Below are 21,362 nucleotides of genomic sequence, written 5' to 3' on the forward strand. Positions count from 1 at the left end.
GCATATGAGAGGCGTTGTAAGCTGCCGACCGACTTCAATTTACAGGTATATCGTATAGATCAGGTATGTAGCACGGGGAAAACAGATGAAGCTATATGGTAACAGGCCATGCACAGTATTCGAACTCAAAGAGCAGCATCACTCGACGGCAACGGCGGCACTGGAGGGGGGTGTCCACCAGTTGGACCCGATGTGCCACCATCCCTGCGGCGGCGAACGGTTCTCCTGATCGTCCTCCTGACCGTCGTCGTCCGAGGCCGTAGTCCAGGACCCGGGTGCACCTCATCAAACGACGGCGGAGGCGGCGCCTCGTCGTATAGTGAGTATACCGGGACCTCTTCCTCGACTTCATACTCCTCATACTCAAACATGTCGTCCTGGCCATCAGAGACCGCATCGAGCGCAGGCCCTAGTTCAGAAAGCGACAAGGCATTGTTGTCCCCTGGCTGTGTTGCTGAGACAAGTGGATCTGCACCCGTGGTCAGTCCTCCGCTCGGACCCTGACTTCCAAAAGTCGGTGCCTGAGGAACGCTGGCGGCAGGCACTTGGGGTATAGGCGTTCGCTCTGGTTCAGCGGCCAATGTTGTAGGTTGGGAAGCAGAAGGCTGCACATGGGCAAGCGTATGGCTAGCAGGCCCCGTGTCATAAGGCGGGACAAATGGCAGCGTCCTAGCACCCGCTAGCTGCGGCGATGCATGAGCATTAGACGCTGGAGGCGACCGGGACCTATTGAATTCTGCAGGTGGAAGCGGAGCAGGCGTTGACATGGGCGACGAGGCTGTGGTTCTCCGTGCCTCAGGGGGTAAAGAAGAGAAAGTCGTAGGCGGGGATACAGTATACGGAGAATCGGGTACAAGATGGATGGGGGGTGCAGGCGGAGGAGTAGGGCTTGCCTGCCTCATGTCAGGGGCGAGAACAATAGGCGGAAGTGCAGGCGGAGGTGGTGAGCCGCCTGAATGTACAGGATACGGGGCTTGAGCACCCCAAGACGATGCAGAGCTCAGCCATCTGGGACCCGCATCTGGATTAGAGTGAGGGTAATTCGTGCTTGGTGGGCGCGAAGCAGGAGGCGACCCCGCGGTAGATGCTTGCGACACGAATGATGAGGCAAGGGGGCGAGATAAATGTTCGCCGTTACCAAACGAAATTGAAGTCGCAACAGGCGGAGGCGGAGGCGGAGGCACCGACGGAGAAGGGGACCGCTGAAACATGGGATATGTATGCGATGGTCCACGAGATGTGTTGAGTCCACTTTGTCTCGACGATGACGACGAGGCGGGTAGTGCAGAATATCCAGACTGTATTCCACCCTTGTACATCGATACATTTATCGATTCCTCAGGTCGATACGTCGGGTACATTGAAACATCCTCTTTCACGTAGCCCCAGTTAGTCGTTGGAGGCTCAGACACCGGCGCCGACTTGGAGTGTACGGGATGAGGGTGGGGATGGGCCTGATTGTTTTTGGAGAAAGCACTGGCATACAGCCTCTGTGCGTACGATTGTCCTGGCACCTCGGCATGCGGGACACTGAATCTTACGGGAGGCGGGGGCGGAGCATTCGAAGATGAAGGAGGGCCATTAATGTTGGAGCGCTCAATGGTATGCCGCAGACGCGTGCTTGGGTGAGCATTGATGCTGTCGATGAAGGCTTGGGAGCGATTGGGGTCTGTAGTGCTTGGTGAAGTGGATGCTCTGCGAACGCAGACGATAATATGTTGGGATCCGATCTCGAAGGGAAGGGGCTATTCGTGTGCTCACCTGTCCATCATAGGACCGGGACTTGTACTACGAGATTGTTAACGTTCCAGATCAAAAGACAAAAGGCTGGAAACACCAAGGAACGTTGCTCACCTCTGACCGTAGCTGATATTATGCTGCATGTTTGGGGGTGCAACTGACCACGCTGCGCTAGCTCTAAATAGACGAATGAAGTGGTCCTGCTAAGTGGAAGGAAAGTACTAGCAACTAAACGTTCAGATACAGTTATTATGCTGTGGAGCGCGTCGCTGTGAGTCGCTGCGGAGATGAGACTTTAGAAACAGCGCGCATATACGGGGGTTGTTGTCGGGTTTGCAGGGCCATTGTTCTGATGAAAGGGCGGCAAAGGTCCCGCCGTCAGAATAGGCGCTCATGATCTACGTGCCTGGAGTCGGCTTGGACTATTTCAAGAACGACTGTCTTCTGATATAGGGTCTGCCTAAGGGAGACTAGGTTTGGACAGCCCTTGGGGGCGCGTTACAACCTCGAAACGCTCTTTGCCGAGGCGTTAAGTGACTACACATCCTTCTTACATAAACCTGGGCTAACCTGGGCTCACAATACTCAAACAGCTTCTACACGTACGAGTCAAGGACAGTTCAAAAGCGCCAGCTAGCAAGATACGTTTATTGCAGGCCAATTGTTTCTCATCCACGGTCTAAAATGCCGTGCTTCGCACAAGACCGCAGCTTATAAACCATGGTTCATCAGGTTGTACCCAACGCCAAAAGAGCGCAGTGGCACGTGTAAAACGGCTGCAGAGGAGATTAGTTCATCAGAAGCCCAAGGAAAACCAAGTAACCAAGCACCTAGTCGCACTACCATTTTTTGTTGTTTCACGGGTGATATTCAACTCGGGCATTGCAAGGGAAATAAGATCAACATTTGATATCCAAAAGGTTATATACCGTTGTAATAAATCTCATAGAGTACAAGCCACGCTGAACTTTAAGTCGAAAGCAAGGAAAACGTGCAATCGCTTCGCAGAATAATGGGCATTTACCAGTCTCCACCGCCAAAGTCATTATTATCGCCATAGTCTTCTCCGGCATCGAAACCTACGATACGCTCAATATAAAACACCAAAATGTCTAAAAATAAGAATTACCTTGATCGTAGCCTTCTTCTCTCTCATCTTCGTTGTGATCCTCAAAGGCATCCATGAGTAAGGCACCTCCAACCAGACCAGCACCACCTAAGAAGAAATAAGCGCCTGTCTATATGAAGACGTAGACAAACCACGCACCAGCGAGCAGACCAGTTCCAAGGCCCATACCAGATTTCTTCTTTCGTTGCTCTTCAACGATCACAGTCTGCGGCGGCTGAGGACTTGGGCCGCCATAGCTCGGGCTGCCATAGCCTGCAAACGTCCATGTCAGATAACGGCTGAGGGGGATAGTTCGCTTAAACTTTTACCCCTATTCTCTTGATAACCACCGCCATATCCTCCACCGGGAGGGCCGCCATACCCACCACCAGGAGGAGGAGGGCCACCGTAACCACCACCATAGCCGCCAGGAGGAGGGCCTTGGTTATATCCACCTTGGGATCCCGGGCCGCCGCCGTAGCCGCCGCCGTAGCCACCTCCCGGAGGCCCGTACGGCGATCGATTGTAATCGCGGTTCGGGGGAGGAGGACCAGGGGGAGGTGCGAACTGCTGTTGCATTGGGCCCAGGGGATGTTCCCAAGATGAGCGTGGAGGGTTCTCGCGGGTATTGACATAGAACCTGGATCCAGAGGGGCAGAGATGAGTATCGTCGCAGACATACTCTATGATCTCTGCATCCACGGAGAGTCGTCAAGCAACCTACCATTGTCTGTAACTGTGTGGGAGGGATTTGTTAGATCTTGGAGGGACTACGTGTCCTGATCTCAACGACGTACTCCGAGTTATACTGCTCTATCCATCCGGGAGGGAGTTGCCTGGTATCAGGGTTAGGAGGCAGCTGTTGTCCGTAAGGTGGAGGTGAAGCCATTGTATGCAGTCGATGTTAGTGGAGAGGAGATGTGAATAGTAAGTGCCCTTAAAGGTTTTATAGTAACGGGCCGGGTCTTTATTTCGGGATTCGTGGCTTCCTGCGGCGGTGCAGTACTGGCTGGTCACAGCAACTTGTTGACACAGCAAACGTTGCCTGCAGTTGCCAGCTGGCCAAATGCGAATCACATTCATTACTTATCACTTAATTGGAACGCAATACATCCGGCTCACAAGCGGTGCATGATTCAATACTTTCATCGGTGCATTCTCAAGACCAAGCGAGCACGTAATTATACAAGCAAAGCAACGCATCGGCGAATCTCATTATTGAACTCAGAAGTCGTCAACTACAAATACTTGAGAAATATCGTAGAGGGTTCGCCCAAAAAACCGAAAACAAAAAGAAAAAAAAAACAGGAAATCGTCAAATGCAAAGGTAGGTAGGGTGAATGAATATGTTTCACGGCGGAGTGTACGAGGGTTTCAAAGAACGAGCAAGGAACGTTGGGTTGAGTGGTCGGTCGCATGGCAGAGATAATTACTTCTTGTGGGACTTAGGCTTCTTAGCCGGGGGAGGAGGAACCTCTTCCTCTTCCTCTTCATCCTCCTCTTCATCCTCCTCCTCCTCGTCATCCTCTTCGGTTGCTTTGGCGGCCTGCTTGACATCTTCTGACGAGTCGCTCTCAGCTTCGGAGTCGGACTCGCTCGTTGGAGCAACAGGGGCTGATTTGGGAACACCCTTTAAGACTGGCTTCTTCTAAGTGAAGTTGAGCGGAAAGTCGCTTTTTGAGATCGTGTAACGCACCACCGTGGCTTTGGAGACAGGTTTCGCCTTGACAGGCTTGAGGGAAGCATTCACATCTGGAGCAGCCTCCGCCTCGACAGTGTGGTCTTGTCCTTCGTAAGCTATCTTGTCGGTCTTCCACTTCTCCTTGGCAGTCTCAGCCTGGCGTTGATAAACCTAGAAAATGAACGGTTACATAAGAACAAATGGTTGACTAATTCTTGTTACGTACTTGCTTTTCCTCCTGAGGCATGTTGGACCATTGTTGACTGATAAGCTGGAGGAGGTCGCTCTGCGGAAGGTTGGGGTTGGCAGTCTTGTACTTAGAACGGACTTGGTTTTGGAAGAGGAGGTAGGCAGATGCGGGACGCTTGGGCGCGTTAGGGTCTTTCTCCTTGACTTCACGCTTGCGTTTCCGGCCGTCGCCGCCCTCGGAGATCATGACACCCCTACGCTTGCGAGGCTTGGTAAAGGGGACATCGGCGGCAGTGGTGAGTTGAGCGAGGGTATCATCATCGAGGGGAAGGGCCATGATGATCTCGGTGAGCTTGTCTTGCATGTCCGCGTACCGACGCATTTGAGCGGAGGAGAGGGTGAGCTTCTCCAATAGCTGCAGGGAGGCAACATAGGAGGTTGATGAGTTAGGGTGGAGGACGGAGACGAGTGGAGGACGTGTCGACGCGCACCTCCGCCTTGGCAGGCTCCGGGACGGATGCCTCAGACTTAGATTTTTTGGTGGCCATGGCGCGTCTTGAGGGGAACGCGGTTTGTTGAATGTGGGTGAGTAAGAAAGAGGCGAAAAAAGTGAACCGCGGGACAAGCTTTCTTTTTGTTGATGGACGTAACCAATTATAAGCTGTTGATCGTTGATTGTTACTATTAGGTTCAAGTATTGAAACCCGACTATTATAGTGGTTTGCATAAGCGATCTATCAAATCTGAAACAAATTGTGCCTACTGACCAACAAGGCTGACATCTTCTCGTTACTATTATCTCCCGAATGATCCTAGCTTGCATTCTAGGGTTTTTCCACTGCTCGGTTCTTATCGCGCGGTTCTAGACATCGCTGAACACGTCCCGTTTATAGTCATTGTAGGACTGGTTAGTGTGCGCTAGTATGCCCCAGCTGCGTTGATATGGAGTGAAAGAGACAGTGGGCGTGGGCAGGAGCTAAGAAACGGCTGACCTCCATTGACACGCCCATCATGTGGATGCCCTCTCCACACGACCGTGCGATGACCACGGGCATGCCACGGGTAGCGCGGGCTCTGCCGAGTTGCCGCACGCCAGACACCGCGGTGCGTGAAGCGGGTGGCGAATAACAGTACAATACAACCCCCGGCTGGTCAGTGCGCCATCCAATCTCGCTCCATCACAGAGAGGCTCGCAGGCGCATAGTCGGCTGCCAGTAAACGCGGATAAAGGTGATAAAAGGCGCTGTAGCTTTCTTCCTTGCCTTTTGCCGTCTCGTTTGCCTCAGAAATAAGCCGTGTAGTTCTGCACCAATTGAGACCCCTCGGGCGTCCTCCAGAAAAGAGAAGGAAAAAACTCGAATTACACCGTGATGGATATGTACAACACTACTGCGGCCTGGCTGCAAAGTTCACAGAATGTTCACGGCGTATCTCATGCTCAACTCTCAGATGGCCGACCGTCGCCATCCACCAGTTGGAAGGAGGACACGACGGGTAGTGACGGAACCGAGGTTGGGACGTCGGCAAGTGGTCAGGCAGGCATCGATATGAACGATTTTGGAATAGACCTGAATGGTGAGCAAACCAGTCGCATGCTCCTATGAGCAGCGTCTTTATATGCGACCAATCAAGATGCTGACCAGCATACTTTGCAGCCGTCCCATCCACCTCAACAGCCATGTCTCCAACTTCTCAGGCTTTCTACAGCCATCCTTACTCCCAACATAATTACTTTATGCCCGGACCCTTCAACGCCATGCCATATGGTTCTATGCAATGGGCGAATCAGTCACTTCCTCTATCAAATTACTCTTCCCTTGACGGTGCAACGTCCGCAGCGCCGTCCTCTCAATCATCTTCTGCCCCCACACAACATTCTCCCCCTCAGTCGATGATGATAGAGTTCGTTTTCCGTGTCTTCATGCCCATTGTAATACGTGCTAATTATGATGTTTCAGTCCCTCCTTGGCGACTATAAATGGCTCCGATACAGGTCGACAACAACTCTCTCATTCTCCCAATCCATCCGCTCAGTCTTCGCAACCTAGTCAGTCACGACCATATCCCACGTATCAGCATCATCCATTATCCATAAATCCATCTTATGTTCTTCCATCACATTTTTACTCGGCCCAGTCACAGCAAGCATCACAATCACAAGGCACACTTTCACCACATGTTCTGCACGCGTCATCTCCAACGAACAACACCACACAATCTCTTTATTCACCATCCACCCTCTCAGCCTCGACATCGTCAGCTGCTGATACTCAGGCTCGAAAAGACAAATTCCTACAGGACATTAAGCCCCTGTTACAGCCCAAATCGTTTACTGGCGCAGGCGCTGTCAGCTCACTTGTAGGCATTATCGATGACTTTGGCTCACAGGATGTCGACGCTTCCACGCGTATGGACATCTTGACCAAGATACGAGATAATGCGGGCAATCATTACTTTCGTGCCTGGTCGGAGAACGAGGATGCGGTGGATATAACTAAGGAGTGGCTGAAGGCAGGTCTCACCGCGACGCAAGACAATGGGTTGGTGGAGACGATCATGCCACTATTACACGTGAGCAAACAAAGGATATGCTATGATGTCGTCTGACTCAAAATTGGCGTAGATTGTGGACAGGATGCCTCTAACTGTCAATGCCCTCAAGATATCGAAGCTCGGAAAGATTGTTGTCAAACTCGTCAAAGAGCCACCAGCGCCTGGTGAGTATATTTCTTGTTATCGGAAGACTTCAGCGCCTGCCAGCTATTTGAGTTTCGAAACTCCACTTGAAAACGTGGTGATGCGCGTTTCATGTGTGTGTAGCTTAGACGCCTACCTTATCTCCATACCGAGAGTAATACATGTGAGATCTGACATGAGCTTTGCTTTCTCTATTTTTGCGTTTGCAATGTATAGCAATCAAGGATATGGCCTCCAATCTCGAACGAAAATGGCGACAGCTGGTTGACGCCGCTAGAGCGGAGTCAGATTCTCAGGATGGTAGGTCACGCCAGTCCGTTTTAATTAAATCAGATTCTCAATTCTTGTCTGTGTAGATACGTCCAAGAAACGGAAGCTTGCCGAATCGCCATCAAGCAAAGCCCTTCCGCCTGCGAAGAAGGCCGCCGTGGGGTCGACGGCAGTGAAGCCTACCGTAGTCAAAAAGGAGGCCAAATCTACTAGCACTGGGGTGAAGGATGCCCGATCGGACTCATCTTTCTTTTCGGCGCCCAAGCCTAAACCCAAGCTTCCCAGCTTCAAGAAGGCGCCGGCAGAAGCAAAGAAGGAGCCAACAGATAACATTGCGCAGCCGTCATCATTTGATCCCTTCCAGGAGGCGCTCAAGTCGATGGCGAAGGCCCGCAAGGATTCGCCCGTAGTTTCCACTCCGCCGCCGACGTCGGCCAGTGTAACGCCTGTCTCAAATACAAATCCTGGCAAAGGGAAGAAGAACAAATCTGTGTCGTGGGCACCGGATTCCCAACTAGTCGCGGTTAAATTTATTGAGCGCGCAGTCTATGAGGATGACCCGATGGATGTCAGCGTTTCGTTATCTGACACTATACTATACATTAATGCTGTGTTTGTTTGTTTGTTAATCAGGGTGTCCACCATGCACATTCGCTTCGGGATTTGGACAGAGGAGAAGGTGCAGCACTGCATGTTCCGCTCTTCGAGGAGATCATCGACTGGTCGGAACCAATATGTGAGCCTCATGTCCCCCTGATGACGTCGTATCCAGTGTTGCTGACAACTTGATGGACAGTGATCGAGCGTCCTGAGTTCCTGAGTACTCTCCCGGAACCCGGTTCGCTGAGCGAGGAGAAGGCGGCACAGGAGACGCGAGAGCAGACAGCGCTCAATGCACTGTACATGACTGCAGCGCAGATCCCGGACTCGCCCGGCGAGCCGGCATCGGTAGTAGCCGATAACGAGATGGACCAGGAACTAAAGCAGATGACTGTGGGTGAAGAGAACGACAACGTCTTCTGGAGTAGTGAAAACTCGCCACCACCAAACGTCGCGTCGGTTGCTGAGCTCGTAGGCCAGCTTACAGCTGGTAATACTGGCCAGATGATGAATAATGGTGGAAATGACGTTTCAGCGACGCTGCAGTCGCTCGGACTCGACACAAATTTGCTCTCGCAGTTGGCATCGATGCCGTCGGTACAGTCAACACCACCCACAGACCAAATGTCACAACTGCTGCAACAGGCACAAGCTATGGTCGGACAGGGGCAGGGTGGGGCTGCACTGCCACCTTACACCGGAGACGACCAAAATTGGAATGCCGGCAACTATGGCTCGGAGTATGGCCAAACACGGCAACCGTCAGACGCCGGCGACTTAGGCGGCTCCCGCGGCGGACGTTGGGAGTGGCGAGGGCGAGGTCGGGGAAGGGGTCGTGGGCGGGGCGATGGTCCGTATAGACAAAGTCATAAACGAACACCATGCAGTTTTTATGCAGAAGGAAGGCGAGCATCAATTGTACTTGTGTCTGACCCGAAACAAGAGACTGACTGATCAGCGTGTCGTTGTTTCCCACAGGTGCAAGTATGGCGACCAATGCGACTTTAGCCATGAAGCAGTATATTAACACACTATACCTAATGTCGACAGTAATAGTGACTCCTACGTATCGCGATCGGTTATTGGATCATATTTCAAAGTGTAGTATTTCCACGACTCGGAGCTCAGATATCAGGCTGGTACAGCAGTGGCCGGGTATGCATGCGTCGTTGTGGGAGGCTATAGGTGCACAAAAGCGAGCAGCTTCCGACTGTACAAGCGCGGCGATCCAGACAGCTATAAATACAACAGATGCAACGAAATAGGTAGGATGGCCTGCATGGACGCGGCCCTCGCGCGAGGGGGCTCTTATAGATAGCAGATAGTAGACCCAGACGCTGCGCGCAAAATAGTAGAATATAGTACATCCTGTATGTGCAACAAATGCGATAGCAAATAAACAAATCGTCCCCACTACACGCGGCGTGCCAGAGGACCGAATCGGTCAAACCCCACACCCAAGGGGCAAGCAAAGTACATCCGCGACCTCCCAACGGAAAGCCAGCTTGAAGGTACTACCCCCCGCCCGGCCGACGTCGCCGCGTCATCCTTTTCGATGCTGGTTCGCCGCTTGAACCAGACGGGGAACCTATGTCTTGTTTCCGTTTGAGAGTGGCATGACTCATGGAAGGTGTGATATTTACCCCTTGTTGTTGCGCAGGCGTGCCTGCCGAAGGGGGGTTCGTCGACGGTGGTGGTGGAGGCGCATTGATATTGTTCAGTGGGATAGGCGGCTTCTGATCTATGGCCATGGACGGAGATTTAGAGGGGCCGAGATGCGGAGGCCCTAAGCTGGATGGCGACGAGAGCCCTTGATGGAGCGTAATGGCGGGTGAAGGGGAGACACCATTCATGCCGTTCGCCATGAACCCCCCAGATCCTGGTGGTCCACCGTTCATTCCTAAACTTGCCATCACCTGCGAGTTTTCGCGGATTCGGCCCGCGTACCTCTTCAAGGCTTCTATGGACGTGGGGTGAGCATGCACTAACGCATTGACCCGTTCCGACATACCGATCGGACCCAGCGAGGAGTCCTTCGAAAAATTTATCAGATCTCGCATGGCGCCAACGCTTTCCGCAAGCTGGTTTGCTCGTCAGCGAAGAAGAAAATCACGTCAACGCAAGATGCTGACCTCCAAACAGCGCATTGTGGCCTGGGGAATGCCAAATGCGTTGACAGGTTCTCCAGGCATCGACCCATGCTCGATCAATATCCGTGGTTCCTCCCAATTCTTGTCCACGTCTCCATTCATCACCGTCGAGGTTCCATTTGGACTCGGTGTCGGAGCAGCTCCTATCCGAGGTGTACGCGGGTTCGTAACCCGCTGGCCCATAACTGCGTCCAGTGCGATGAACTTGTCGTGATGCGTCGCATCAAACTGGAGGTGCTCAAACTTGAGCGATAGCTGGCCGTTTGCGGATGGTGTGACGATGATATGGGCGGTGAGAGGTCCACGGAGCATGACCGTGTACCCACTCGCATATTTGTATGTCCAGACAGCGGCGACACATTCAATGATTGCATGGTGGCTGGCGACAAGTCGTTCGCGTGCTCCGTCAAGTGACAGTGTCATTGACTTCACGCCTGATTGGGTCGTCACGAGGAAGAACCGCGACAGGATCGGCATACCTATCTCTACAGCGTCCAAGTTAGCGCTAGCACAGTTTAGCAAACTTTAAAACTTACCAAATGGCTTGGCCTCTGCTCGTTGACTATCTTTCCAAAGCGTGAGTTTCATCAAAGCAGATGGCATGAAGTATTCTTTGATGAGTTGGTCCCAGTAAGACATTTGCTGTTTCTGGGTTTAATAGGATCAGCGTCCAGAGTATAACACAATAAATTTGAACTCACTGTGTGAGTCTCGCTTGAAAGTACCCCGCTGAACTGCAGCAACCGAACCAGACCCTGCCCAAAGCCGAGTGCCTGTTGTCGATGCTGTAGTTGTTGTGGAGGTTGTGGTTGCTGGGAAAGACTCTGTGGTGATGTGGATGCACTGGCGTTGCTCGGAGGGTTTATTGGACCTGAATTGGCGGTGGGAGGGCGAGGTGCGATCTGCGGCTGGGATGGCTGGCCAGGGAGACGCGCAGGCAGAAGCGATCCTGGCGGATTATTAGGCGGTAGCTGTGATGTGGATCCACGGGGTGTGTGCGAAGGACCTGCCACCGACGGTGGACGGCCGGTCTGCGACTGTGGTCTCTGGGGACCAGTCATGGCCACATCAGCTGGGCGAGGCGACGCTCGAGCCTGCGCAGGTGCCTGACGTTCTGTAAGTGGGTTTCCATGGTGCGACGCAGGGCGCGGCGGGCCCTGCTGACCGCCCATGTTGAAGACAAACGGCGGTCCCGACCCTGGTCCGTCGGCACCGGCGCCGCCCGAGGGCTGCTGCTGCATGGGATTTAGTTGTTGCGATGGGTTGAAGTGGAAGCCACCCGCGCCTATCCCGTTGGGTCGTGTCGTGTTATCGCCTATATCTATGCTCTCGCTAGAGAAAGGGAAGGGCGCTACGGCACCTGTAGGGGGTATTCGAGAGTTTGCAGGAACGCCAACATTAGGGTGGGAGTGATTCTGTTGAGGTATTGGCATGTTGAACATGTCGTTCGGCATCGATGAGCGATTCGGAGGCGAAGAAGATAGGGAAGGGTTCGAATGTGATTGAGGGAAGCCATTGGGTGTTGATGGTTGTCCGCCAGTTCCGGATGGAGGCTGATGCAGGCTGCCCATGACCTGCTGGTTATGACCCGAGGGGTTCGGACGGATTGATGTTGGCGGTTGACCTGGAATGGCAGGGGGTTGGTTGCGTAGTGGAAGACCAACGTCGGAAGGGGGCATAGCGCCTTGCACATTTCCTGGCCCAAAGCGCATCTGCTGACTGTTACGAAATGCCGCCATAGGATGTTGGTTGGGATTGCCATTGAGGTTAATGCTGGCTGGGTTCATGGCTTGACCGGGATGCATGCCCCCATGGGCTTGATTGAGACCCTGAGGATGCGAAGCAGTGCGGCGAATGGTGGGTCCTCCTTGCATGGCTGGGTTCTGAGGGCCCATCATGCCAATGTTACTCGGAAAACCCGCCATGTTCCCAGCCATGTTCAGGCTGCGCATCTGACCGCCCTGCGCGCCAGGGGGACCGTTGTTTAGTTGCTGTTGTATGTGGGGTGGAGGATTTCCTGGCTGCTGGCCCGGGTTCATGCGCTGCTGTCCCATAATCTGCATCAACGCGGCGTTGTTGTTATTGGGGTTTTGACCCTGCTGAGCGCCAAGACCGGCTGGAATAGGGCCCATTGGGTTCGGTTGACCAGACTGGTTGGGCAGGAAGTGGCCGGGACCAGGGCCTGTACTCATGGACATCTGACCAAGCTGAGGCATGGATGGTTGTTGACGAAGCATTTCCGGATGCGGACGACCGTTCACGTTCATAGGTGGTTGACGGCGCCGGTGGCGGGGGTGGGCCGTGCTACTAGAGGCCTGTCGAGTAGGCAGACGAGGGTAGCAGAGACGAGAAAGGTCAGAAAGGCTGGAGGGAGGGAGGAAAGAAGGAAAGGGGATTGTTTGTGTGCGGGGGCTGTCGCGCGAGGACGAGTTGTTTGGGAGAGATTGGCCCGGGGAGTGACAAGATGTCGGCAGCGATGATCGAGGGCCGGTACAGTACGCGCACTGCCCTCTTCACACGAGAAGCCTTTTACGTCGGAGAAACGCAGCAACAGTCGAGTCTAGATATGTCAGATACTGTGCTGGCTGATGCACGACGTGCAACGCAGGACGAGAACGAGGACGAAGACGAGGGGGAGGCTCTCTGCGGCGGCTTCGAAGAGGAACTGGCTCTGCCTGTTGGACCCAGCTGCTGTACTCACACGCGCAACGGTGGCGGTGCAGCGGAAACAAAATTCGGCATCCTGACATTGCCTGCCACTCCAGCGACCCTGCCCCGGCTGCCCCTCTTCAGACAGCATGGTCCGCCAGTTCAAGTACCATGAGCAGAAACTTCTCAAGAAAGTCGACTTCCTAAATGTAAGACGACTCCTACAGTCACTTCTCGCATTCTTACACAGCACAGTGGAAACAAGATGCAAATGTTCGCGAGATCAAGGTCATGCGCAGGTACCACATCCAAGACAGAGAAGACTACCACAAGTACATCTCCCACCTCCCTCTTCATCCTGATCTTGACTTTCGTGTGTCAGATACAACAAACTATGTGGCTCAATCAGAGCCTATGCGCACCGTCTCTCCATGCTCCCAGCTCAGGACCCCTTTCGCTCACAAATGGAAGCCCAGCTGCTTTCGAAACTATACGACATAGGCGTTCTTAACTCCCAGGCCAAAATGAGCGATGTCGAAAACAAACTCACAGTCTCTGCGTTTTGTCGTCGCCGCCTCGCCGTTTTCATGTGCATGAGTAAGATGGCCGAAACAGTTAGTGCAGTGCGTATTCCTGTGCTTCTGCCGCCCTCCCCTCGGACTTTCGATTTTCATCACCGCTTCCTTGATGGACAGGCAGTCAAGTTTATAGAGCAAGGTCACGTCCGTGTCGGGCCAGACACGATCACAGACCCTGCTTACCTTGTGACCCGGTCCGTCGTGTTCATCCACGCTGCGCGACCGCATAAGTGGCTCATCACAACGTTTCAGACACATGGAAGATTTCGTGACTTGGGTTGACACATCCAAGATCAAGAGAACGGTCATGAAATACAACGATGAGGTATTGTCCCCAACATCGATTGTCGCATGTTACACTGACATTTCCTTGCAGCTCGACGACTATGATCTTCTCTAGTCTGGCCACCGACCTTTGTCTGAAATGCTTATCACCACAATAAGCTCCACATCGGTAGCTACGATGCTGATACGTGTTGCTGCTCCTGTGCCTAATACCGCGTAATATTAACGCGTCTCCTCGACTTCGACTTACTAACGGAAGATAGAGAACTTGGGATTGGGGAGGACTGAAGAATTTGTTTCAATTGTAGCCATATCCCTTGTTATAGCTAGACTACTACACTATTTACTGCCAATTCAACTTGATCTACACCTACGATTGGCACACTTTGGGCTTCGATGTTCTTTTATTGGGAGACGCGAGGTGCTGTGCCTGTCCTAGCACGTTGCCACGCGACTATTGCAGCAAGCAGCGCGTTCAATTGCTCTTGCTGGAGCCCCTTGCAGTCATTCCGCCCATTCCCAACATACCCTCCCCGCCAACGTCTATCCCTCTCTACTTATCTATTTCTTCTCCCTTACCGGACACCTACCTTCCCCTTCCTTCTTTCCATTTACCCTTGTAACACCCGCATACACGCACATAGACGCGAACGAAGTCAAACGATAACTCGGCGCAACCAGATAGAAAAGCCAGTTCGGCAGCATACCCGCCTCTTGTGGCCGAGGCTATACACCTTTTACAATTTCACTTCTTTAGTTTGACTGTACGATGGGCGAAGGGGACGGGAACATCAAGGTCGTCGTCCGATGTCGACCTCTGAACTCGCGCGGTGCGTTCTCTCAACCTGTGCTCCGCCATTGCTCGCTCACAACTGTACAATCTTCCTCCAACTTCTTCCTCATGTCTCTCGATCGCTCTCCACCTACATCTATCTTGTGCAGAGCTCGCGCGCGGTGCGAAGCCGCTTATCCGGATGCAGGGGAACCAGACGTTCCTCGACCCTCCCGAAGCAGGCTCAGCGCAGGATACCAAACGCGCGACGGAACGTAAGACGATGGCATTTGGCTTCGACAAGTCATACTGGTCAGCAGGACCACGCGACGAGCCGGGCTACTGCTCGCAGCAGACACTATTTGAGGACCTTGGGAGGGAGCTGCTCGATCACTCGTTTTCAGGTTTCAATGCGTGTATCTTCGCATGTGAGTCTTGATCTCGCGTGTATAGCGAATATAGGGGTCTTTGGTTTCGGTTATTCTGTGTGAGGCTTGTACATTTGATTGCTGACGGCTGACTCGCGTCCAGATGGCCAGACTGGTGAGTTGACATGCGTTTCGGTCTTGAGCATATCGCCTGACCCACTGCAGGATCGGGAAAGTCTTACAGGTACGAAAACTCGTGATTATGGAAGGATACGTTTTCACTGAACGCTGCTGAATGAATTGGACAATAGTATGATGGGCTGTATGTGCATAGAGCAATCCCATGCATTCCCAGTGACCACTAACGGTTCGGTTCAGACGGTGCTGACAAGGGTATCATCCCTCTCACTTGCATGGAACTCTTCTCGCGCTGCGATAACAAGAAAATGTCGGATGCAAACCTGAACTTCACGGTGGAAGTGTCTTACATTGAGGTGAGCCCTCATCGTAATGATCTTGGCAGATAGCAAGGCTAAGAGCTGATGCTTTGCGCAAGATCTACAATGAGAAAGTGCGAGACCTACTTAACCCCAAGAATAATGGCAACCTTCGTGTCCGTGAACATCCGAGCTTGGGTCCGTACGTCGAAGATTTGTCGAAACTCGTCGTCAGCAGTTACGACGAGATGATGCAGCTCATGGACGAGGGTAACAAGGCGCGAACAGTTGCGGCGACGAACATGAATGAGACGTGAGTCTTGTGGCAACCTCCCTCTCCGGAAAAAATGGACTTACAGCGCCGCATCATCGTAGATCATCTCGTTCACATGCTGTCTTCACGTTACTTCTGACTATGAAGAGGCATGATTCAGATACAAACCTCGACACCGAGAAGGTGTCCCGCATCAAGTACGACCTTCCGTTTTTAAGGCAATAACGCAGTTTCTTATCACTCATCGTTTCGTTAGCTTGGTCGATCTTGCTGGCTCTGAGCGTGCCAACTCCACAGGTGCAACTGGGCAGCGCTTGAAGGAAGGTGCCAATATCAACAAGTCGCTCACAACGCTGGGTAAGGTCATTTCCTCACTCGCCGTCGCCAGTGGTCAGGATGTCAAGAAGGGCAAGAAGGGCAAAGCCGAGGAATTCGTTCCATACCGTGATTCCGTGCGGCTAGTTCTTCGAACTCACCGGTCTTGTTGTTGAACTGGAACTTACAGGTTCTCACGTGGCTTCTCAAGGACAGTTTGGGTGGCAATTCGAAGACGGCAATGATAGCTGCCATCGCTCCAGCTGATTACGAAGAGACCCTCAGTACGCTGCGATACGCTGACCAGGCCAAGAAGATCAAGAACAAGGCCGTTGTCAACGAAGACCCGAATGCGAAGCTAGTGCGCGAGCTCAAGGAGGAGCTCGAGATGCTGCGCGGTGCGTATTCTGCGCATATACACGTGCCTCCTATCCTAAACTCCCTTCAACAGCCCGAGTGTCGGGATCGACTGGCGAAGACACGTTCGATCCTAAGGTCCCGCCTGAAAAGCAGAAGGTCACCTACCAGGCCAAGGATGGCACGATTAAGACGGTCACCAAGGCAGAACTGCAAGAGCAGATGGAGACGAGCGAGAAGCTGATGCAGAGCTTGAATGAGACGTGGGAGGACAAGATGGCCCGCACGCAAGAGGTGCAGAAAGAGCGCGAGAAGGCACTCGAAGAGCTCGGTATCTCGGTTGAGAAGAATATGGTTGGTGTGCATACACCAAAGAAGGTATGTGGGGATAAGGTATTTTCGATTGGTCGATGGCTTACATGAAAGGTAGATGCCGCACCTGGTCAATCTGAACGAAGGTTTGTTATAGCAGAAGTGCTGCTCATTGATAAAAGCTCAACATATGCCATAGATCCCCTCATGAGCGAGTGTTTGATTTATCAGCTAAAATATGGATCGACCGTGGTGAGCCGATTAAATAAAGTCACCAGACGCATTTTCACGCTACCCACGCAGGTTGGCCGACTCGACAGCGAGAAACTCGCCGCCATCCGGCTGAGTGGCGACAACATCTCGGAGGAGCACTGTTACTTCGAGAACAACGACGGCAAAGTCACGTTGCATGCCATGCCTGACAGTGTCACTGTATGTTTCCGATTTTTGTTCAATAATATCTCCCTGACCTCGTCGCTAGTTCCTGAACGGCAAACAGATTGTGCCAGACCATGTACGTTTGCCATCAAACGTTTTGTTTTGTATCTATGTCTCATCCGTCTTCGATAGCCGTACAGACTGCGCTCCGGGTACCGCATTATTATGGGTAGGGGTTCCGCTTTTCATCGCATCCAGTACACGCTCACGATCCTGCAGGGGAACATCACGTCTTCCGCTTTACCAACCCCGAGGAGGTTCGAAAGCAGCGAGACCGCATAACTGCACGCTCAAACTTGCATATGAGCGTGACTGCCGCTGACCTCGAAAATGGCGCTGGGACACCTACGCGTTCCGAATCACGTGCTTCAACCTCCTCGCGCGAAGATGAAGCCGACGTCGACTGGAATTTTGCTCGTCGAGAAGCTGCTCTTGCTCGACTAGGATTAGATCCAACACTTGACAACCTCCCGGATGAAGAGATCAACAAGCTCTTTGATCGCATTACTAAGGTGAAAACCATGCGAGACCATAAATCGGGGTCGTTGCGGCCCGAAAGCAGTCTCAGTTTGCGAGATGACGTATGGAGCGAATCAGGTCGACCATTCTCAAGTGATGCAACTGACGACACGAGCGTAGACGCTGGGCCTAGCCACGGGAGCCCTGACGGTGATAGGCCGTTAAAGGATGTACAACACCAGCTCGAATCTCGCCTCCAGGCGATCACCGAGTCTTCTATAGAAGCTGACGACCTTAAGGAGGAGAAAGACCATATGGAGCACCAACTTCAGCTCGTCCAGAAGCAGCTTCGACGACTCATAGAGGCCCGAGCGCGAGGTGACACGGAAACAGACATTACCCAGTTCGAGCCTGTTATCTACACGGCTCGACAGCTCCGGCTCATACGTAAGGTTCTCGACCAGTGGCGCGCACACAGATCCTTTTCTATGGCCGAAATTGTCCTGTCGAATGCCGTTTATCTCAAAGAGGCTAATGTGATAAGGTTTGTGAATTGCAAGTCTATCTGGTAGATTGTGGCCTTGACCCGGTGGCTTTACAGTAAAGAGCTTGGAAAAGATGTCTCGTATAACTTTACCATCGCCTCTGGAGGATCCTTGGCCCGACCCAATTCCGGCGTGGACTCCATTGGTGGCCTCGACGAGTTTGGTGATGTTGCAGATCCCATTCTTGCATCGGCTACGCAGCCATCTGTGGCCGTTAAGGTTGTAGACAAACGTCACAATGCTGTGTATACATGGTCGTTGGACAGATTGCAGCAGCAACTTGGTCGAATGCGCAATCTCACGACTTACATCGATCGACCTTCCTTTACCCAACACTTCTCCTCGGACGAATCCTTCTACGACTCTCCTCCGCCGTCCTACTCATTTATTGGAAATGCCTTACTCTCTCTTGCAACCCTCTCTCGTCGGTTATCCTCCACCTCTACTGTCCCGATATTCTGCCGGTACACATCGGAAGCCATCGGTTCATGTCGTATCGACGTGAAGATAACTTCAGTCACACAGTCCTTGAAGCATGGCTCGAACTCCGCCGCTTCAACTCGACCGGCTTCCCCCGCCTCGAATGTCATCGCAGCTGGTAGCAAGATTTCGTTCCTGCTCTCGGTAGATTCTGTCAAAGGACTGTCCTCCCATGAGTTTGCTTCAGTGCATCTGCAAATCCGGCTTTCGTCGATCGTGGGACCATCTCTGATTTCTGAGGAGATATTTCCATCGTCGACACTGGATATGGACATGTCTTCTCTAACAGACTTGAAGTTCCGCCGCAGTTTCACGATTAAGGCAACTTCCAAGGTTATTGCTCATTTGCGACAAGGCTATGCCCCGATAGAATTTTTCTCGGCCGTCAAGCCAACTTACATGGAGCGTTTGGAACGCTGGGACGAAATGCGGGAAGTCCGAAATCAGCCCCGACAGCCCTCGCCGACGGATGAACAATCATCTCTGCATCCTAGTCCTAACACCAGTGCTAGCGTCTTGCCGCAAATGCGCCGATCCGAAACGGACTTCGTTGTCGAACAACGACACGACGTCGCGGTCTGGATACAGATACAGGAGCTTGGCGCAGATGGACAATACGCCCCAGTTCCTGTTCTTTCCCAGGGCACCTTAGATCCCGGGGCCTTCTCGCTACATCAAGGTCTGCAGCGGAGAGTCGTTCTGCACCTTTCTTCAGACTCTGGCCAACAGTTCCCGTGGACGGACGTCACCAAGATACGAATCGGCAACGTCCGTCTTCTTGATCCCAAGGGGCGGATATACGATTCTACCTCAAAGGCGATGATCACGCTCCCTCTGATGGCTGAACAGGTCGTTGAATTCAGACCCGATGGGACAGGTACCCTCAGCACCCAAGCACTCTGGGACTCAAGTTTACACGACTCCCTCCTTCTCAACCGTGTGACGGCAAACAACCACCGCGTCCTTCTTCAGCTCAACTGGGCAGTGGCCGTTGAGACATGCTGCGAACCTGTGCAATTCACTATGGACATCGCCGTCAGCATGCAGACTCGAGATGCCCGCCCACCCAATCGTCTGGTTACTTTCTTATCTTCCGGGAAAGTTCTTTCCAAGATCAGCTCTATCTTCAACGTTAAACTCTCACCGCCCCTCACTCGCTCTCCTAAAGACCTTTGGCGACTGGATACGTCGGAGAAATATGTCCGGGGCGAGGAATCTCTCGGCACGTGGAAACCTCGAGGCATCTCCGTCGTGGAAGATTATAGTCGCTTGGTGCAGATGGAACGTCGGGCAGCCGACGTCCAGGCCATCCGCATAATTCTTGGGTCCGCCCCCACTACCAATCGATCAGATCCTGGGTCCGCCATTTGGGGCGCTGAGGCATTGTTGAAAAAATCGGTTGATCTATGGCAAAAACGTTTTGGCCATCCTGGAGAGGTCCGATCTCAACCTTTTCTCATCTTCTCGGTACATTCCGCTGACATATGTCTGTTTTTAGATCGTTCTGAGCCAGGTACCTACAGATCCTGATGAGATGGCGTCTCCAAAGAAAGCCCAGACTTTTCAACCCGTCGAAGACATGAAATTAAATTCGGTCACCAACTTAGTCTCAAGAAGGTAGGCCCCTGGCTTTTGTTATACACCCTCATCAATGACGTCAATGACCATTACACAGTGATAGTCCTACGAAGAGAGGATACCTCATGATCTTGACCGATGCAAGCCAAGACGTATGGGAAAAGCGGTGGTTTGTCCTCCGGAGGTAAGGCCATCATCAAAATGTCGCCTATTTCGATGAGACTAACAAGAATTCCCCCCATTTTGGCCTTGAAATTTCTTATGCTCCAGACCCTACCTTCATGTTTTCATGCATTCAAACGAACAGGAAGAAACCGGTGTCATCACCCTCCAAGACGCGAATGTTGAGAGCGATCCAAGTAAGGAAGTGCTCTATGGGGTGAGTCCTAGGAACACATCGTATCTGATAACGAGTTGACTTATGATTCGTTCAAGAAACCGCTCGTATTCACGCTTTTCACCTCCGCAAACTCGCACGCACTAGCGGCGCCATCACTGAAGGAGCTCCAGTCTTGGACTTCGAAGCTCGATCCTACGCGTTCCTTCTCATGACATCCACCGTTTACGCACACACTCATTGGAATTTAGGTCTTATCATAATATAACGTTCACGACATGTACTTGTTCTGATACCTAGTTAACAGTTTTATCTACTGTATGTGAAGATTTCTTACTGGAAACGGCGAAGCTTGCACAGGCGCCACAAAGATGATTCGGAAGAATTCGAGGCTTCAATGGAATGCTTGTGACATTACCAATCGCTTGGGTGCAGGATGTGGATCGCACTATCCTGAGGTCGATTGAACACGCTAGTTACCGACATGTGTTATCCACGAACGTGAGACAGAAGCAGGCCCGAATTCCTTGTACCGGCGTCGAAGAACATCAGAGCAATGTAAACGCGGCCGCCTTGGATGATTTAGGGTGCATTGTAACGGCAGCGTTCCTTCGGATTGTGAGACGATCTTATACAGTGCGATCAACGCTTTCGTACAGTTGTGCACGCCGACCGGCACCACGAAATTTCTTTGTCGGGCTCGGGCAGTCCCATGAAGAGACGCCTGGACTGAGTTGTATGAT

At 52.4% G+C, this 21,362-nt stretch overlaps 6 protein-coding genes across 6 annotated transcripts; 3 read left to right on the forward strand and 3 right to left on the reverse strand.

Moving 5' to 3' along the window:
• Positions 1 to 125: 125 nt before the first annotated feature.
• Positions 126 to 1,883, reverse strand: CONPUDRAFT_72458 (uncharacterized protein; the record flags this gene model as incomplete). Its single annotated transcript, XM_007769314.1, has 3 exons — positions 126 to 1,695; positions 1,762 to 1,788; positions 1,855 to 1,883. 3 exons carry the CDS (start codon positions 1,881 to 1,883, stop codon positions 126 to 128), a joined length of 1,626 nt encoding a protein of 541 aa, XP_007767504.1.
• A 745-nt stretch (positions 1,884 to 2,628) lies between these two features.
• CONPUDRAFT_81688 (uncharacterized protein) lies at positions 2,629 to 3,811 on the reverse strand. The gene is made up of 6 exons (XM_007769395.1): positions 3,646 to 3,811; positions 3,573 to 3,584; positions 3,178 to 3,488; positions 3,008 to 3,121; positions 2,870 to 2,956; positions 2,629 to 2,819 (listed from the first exon to the last, which is right to left on the reverse strand). The coding sequence occupies exons 1-6, from the start codon at positions 3,735 to 3,737 to the stop codon at positions 2,761 to 2,763; spliced, it is 675 nt and encodes a 224-aa protein (XP_007767585.1). The 5' UTR covers positions 3,738 to 3,811; the 3' UTR covers positions 2,629 to 2,760.
• Positions 3,812 to 4,155: 344 nt separating this feature from the next.
• Positions 4,156 to 5,640, reverse strand: CONPUDRAFT_122772 (uncharacterized protein). The gene is made up of 5 exons (XM_007769732.1): positions 5,486 to 5,640; positions 5,210 to 5,426; positions 4,756 to 5,133; positions 4,545 to 4,700; positions 4,156 to 4,496 (listed from the first exon to the last, which is right to left on the reverse strand). Exons 1-5 carry the CDS (start codon positions 5,539 to 5,541, stop codon positions 4,278 to 4,280), a joined length of 1,026 nt encoding a protein of 341 aa, XP_007767922.1. The 5' UTR covers positions 5,542 to 5,640; the 3' UTR covers positions 4,156 to 4,277.
• A 229-nt stretch (positions 5,641 to 5,869) lies between these two features.
• On the forward strand, positions 5,870 to 13,084 carry CONPUDRAFT_136708 (uncharacterized protein). Its single transcript, XM_007769733.1, has 13 exons — positions 5,870 to 6,293; positions 6,374 to 6,620; positions 6,677 to 7,289; positions 7,342 to 7,435; positions 7,632 to 7,715; positions 7,772 to 8,253; positions 8,319 to 8,421; positions 8,482 to 9,190; positions 9,264 to 10,245; positions 10,297 to 10,366; positions 10,418 to 10,920; positions 10,972 to 11,083; positions 11,137 to 13,084. Exons 1-9 carry the CDS (start codon positions 6,089 to 6,091, stop codon positions 9,310 to 9,312), a joined length of 2,586 nt encoding a protein of 861 aa, XP_007767923.1. The 5' UTR covers positions 5,870 to 6,088; the 3' UTR covers positions 9,313 to 10,245; positions 10,297 to 10,366; positions 10,418 to 10,920; positions 10,972 to 11,083; positions 11,137 to 13,084.
• Positions 13,085 to 13,203: 119 nt separating this feature from the next.
• On the forward strand, positions 13,204 to 14,315 carry CONPUDRAFT_136710 (alpha-L RNA-binding motif-containing protein). The gene is made up of 6 exons (XM_007769734.1): positions 13,204 to 13,293; positions 13,340 to 13,416; positions 13,467 to 13,707; positions 13,780 to 13,856; positions 13,915 to 13,987; positions 14,039 to 14,315. The coding sequence occupies exons 1-6, from the start codon at positions 13,234 to 13,236 to the stop codon at positions 14,060 to 14,062; spliced, it is 552 nt and encodes a 183-aa protein (XP_007767924.1). The 5' UTR covers positions 13,204 to 13,233; the 3' UTR covers positions 14,063 to 14,315.
• A 129-nt stretch (positions 14,316 to 14,444) lies between these two features.
• Positions 14,445 to 20,970, forward strand: CONPUDRAFT_103003 (kinesin-like protein). The gene is made up of 22 exons (XM_007769735.1): positions 14,445 to 14,777; positions 14,890 to 15,147; positions 15,251 to 15,262; positions 15,313 to 15,331; positions 15,399 to 15,409; positions 15,466 to 15,581; positions 15,644 to 15,837; positions 15,900 to 15,995; positions 16,055 to 16,250; positions 16,304 to 16,511; positions 16,565 to 16,848; positions 16,901 to 16,928; positions 16,982 to 17,034; positions 17,086 to 17,214; positions 17,264 to 17,296; positions 17,353 to 17,389; positions 17,440 to 18,223; positions 18,281 to 20,141; positions 20,203 to 20,321; positions 20,380 to 20,466; positions 20,553 to 20,661; positions 20,718 to 20,970. The coding sequence occupies exons 1-22, from the start codon at positions 14,717 to 14,719 to the stop codon at positions 20,832 to 20,834; spliced, it is 4,812 nt and encodes a 1,603-aa protein (XP_007767925.1). The 5' UTR covers positions 14,445 to 14,716; the 3' UTR covers positions 20,835 to 20,970.
• Positions 20,971 to 21,362: the final 392 nt, after the last annotated feature.

Source organism: Coniophora puteana (assembly GCF_000271625.1).
Source record: "Coniophora puteana RWD-64-598 SS2 unplaced genomic scaffold CONPUscaffold_5, whole genome shotgun sequence".
NCBI classification, from domain to species: domain Eukaryota; kingdom Fungi; phylum Basidiomycota; class Agaricomycetes; order Boletales; family Coniophoraceae; genus Coniophora; species Coniophora puteana.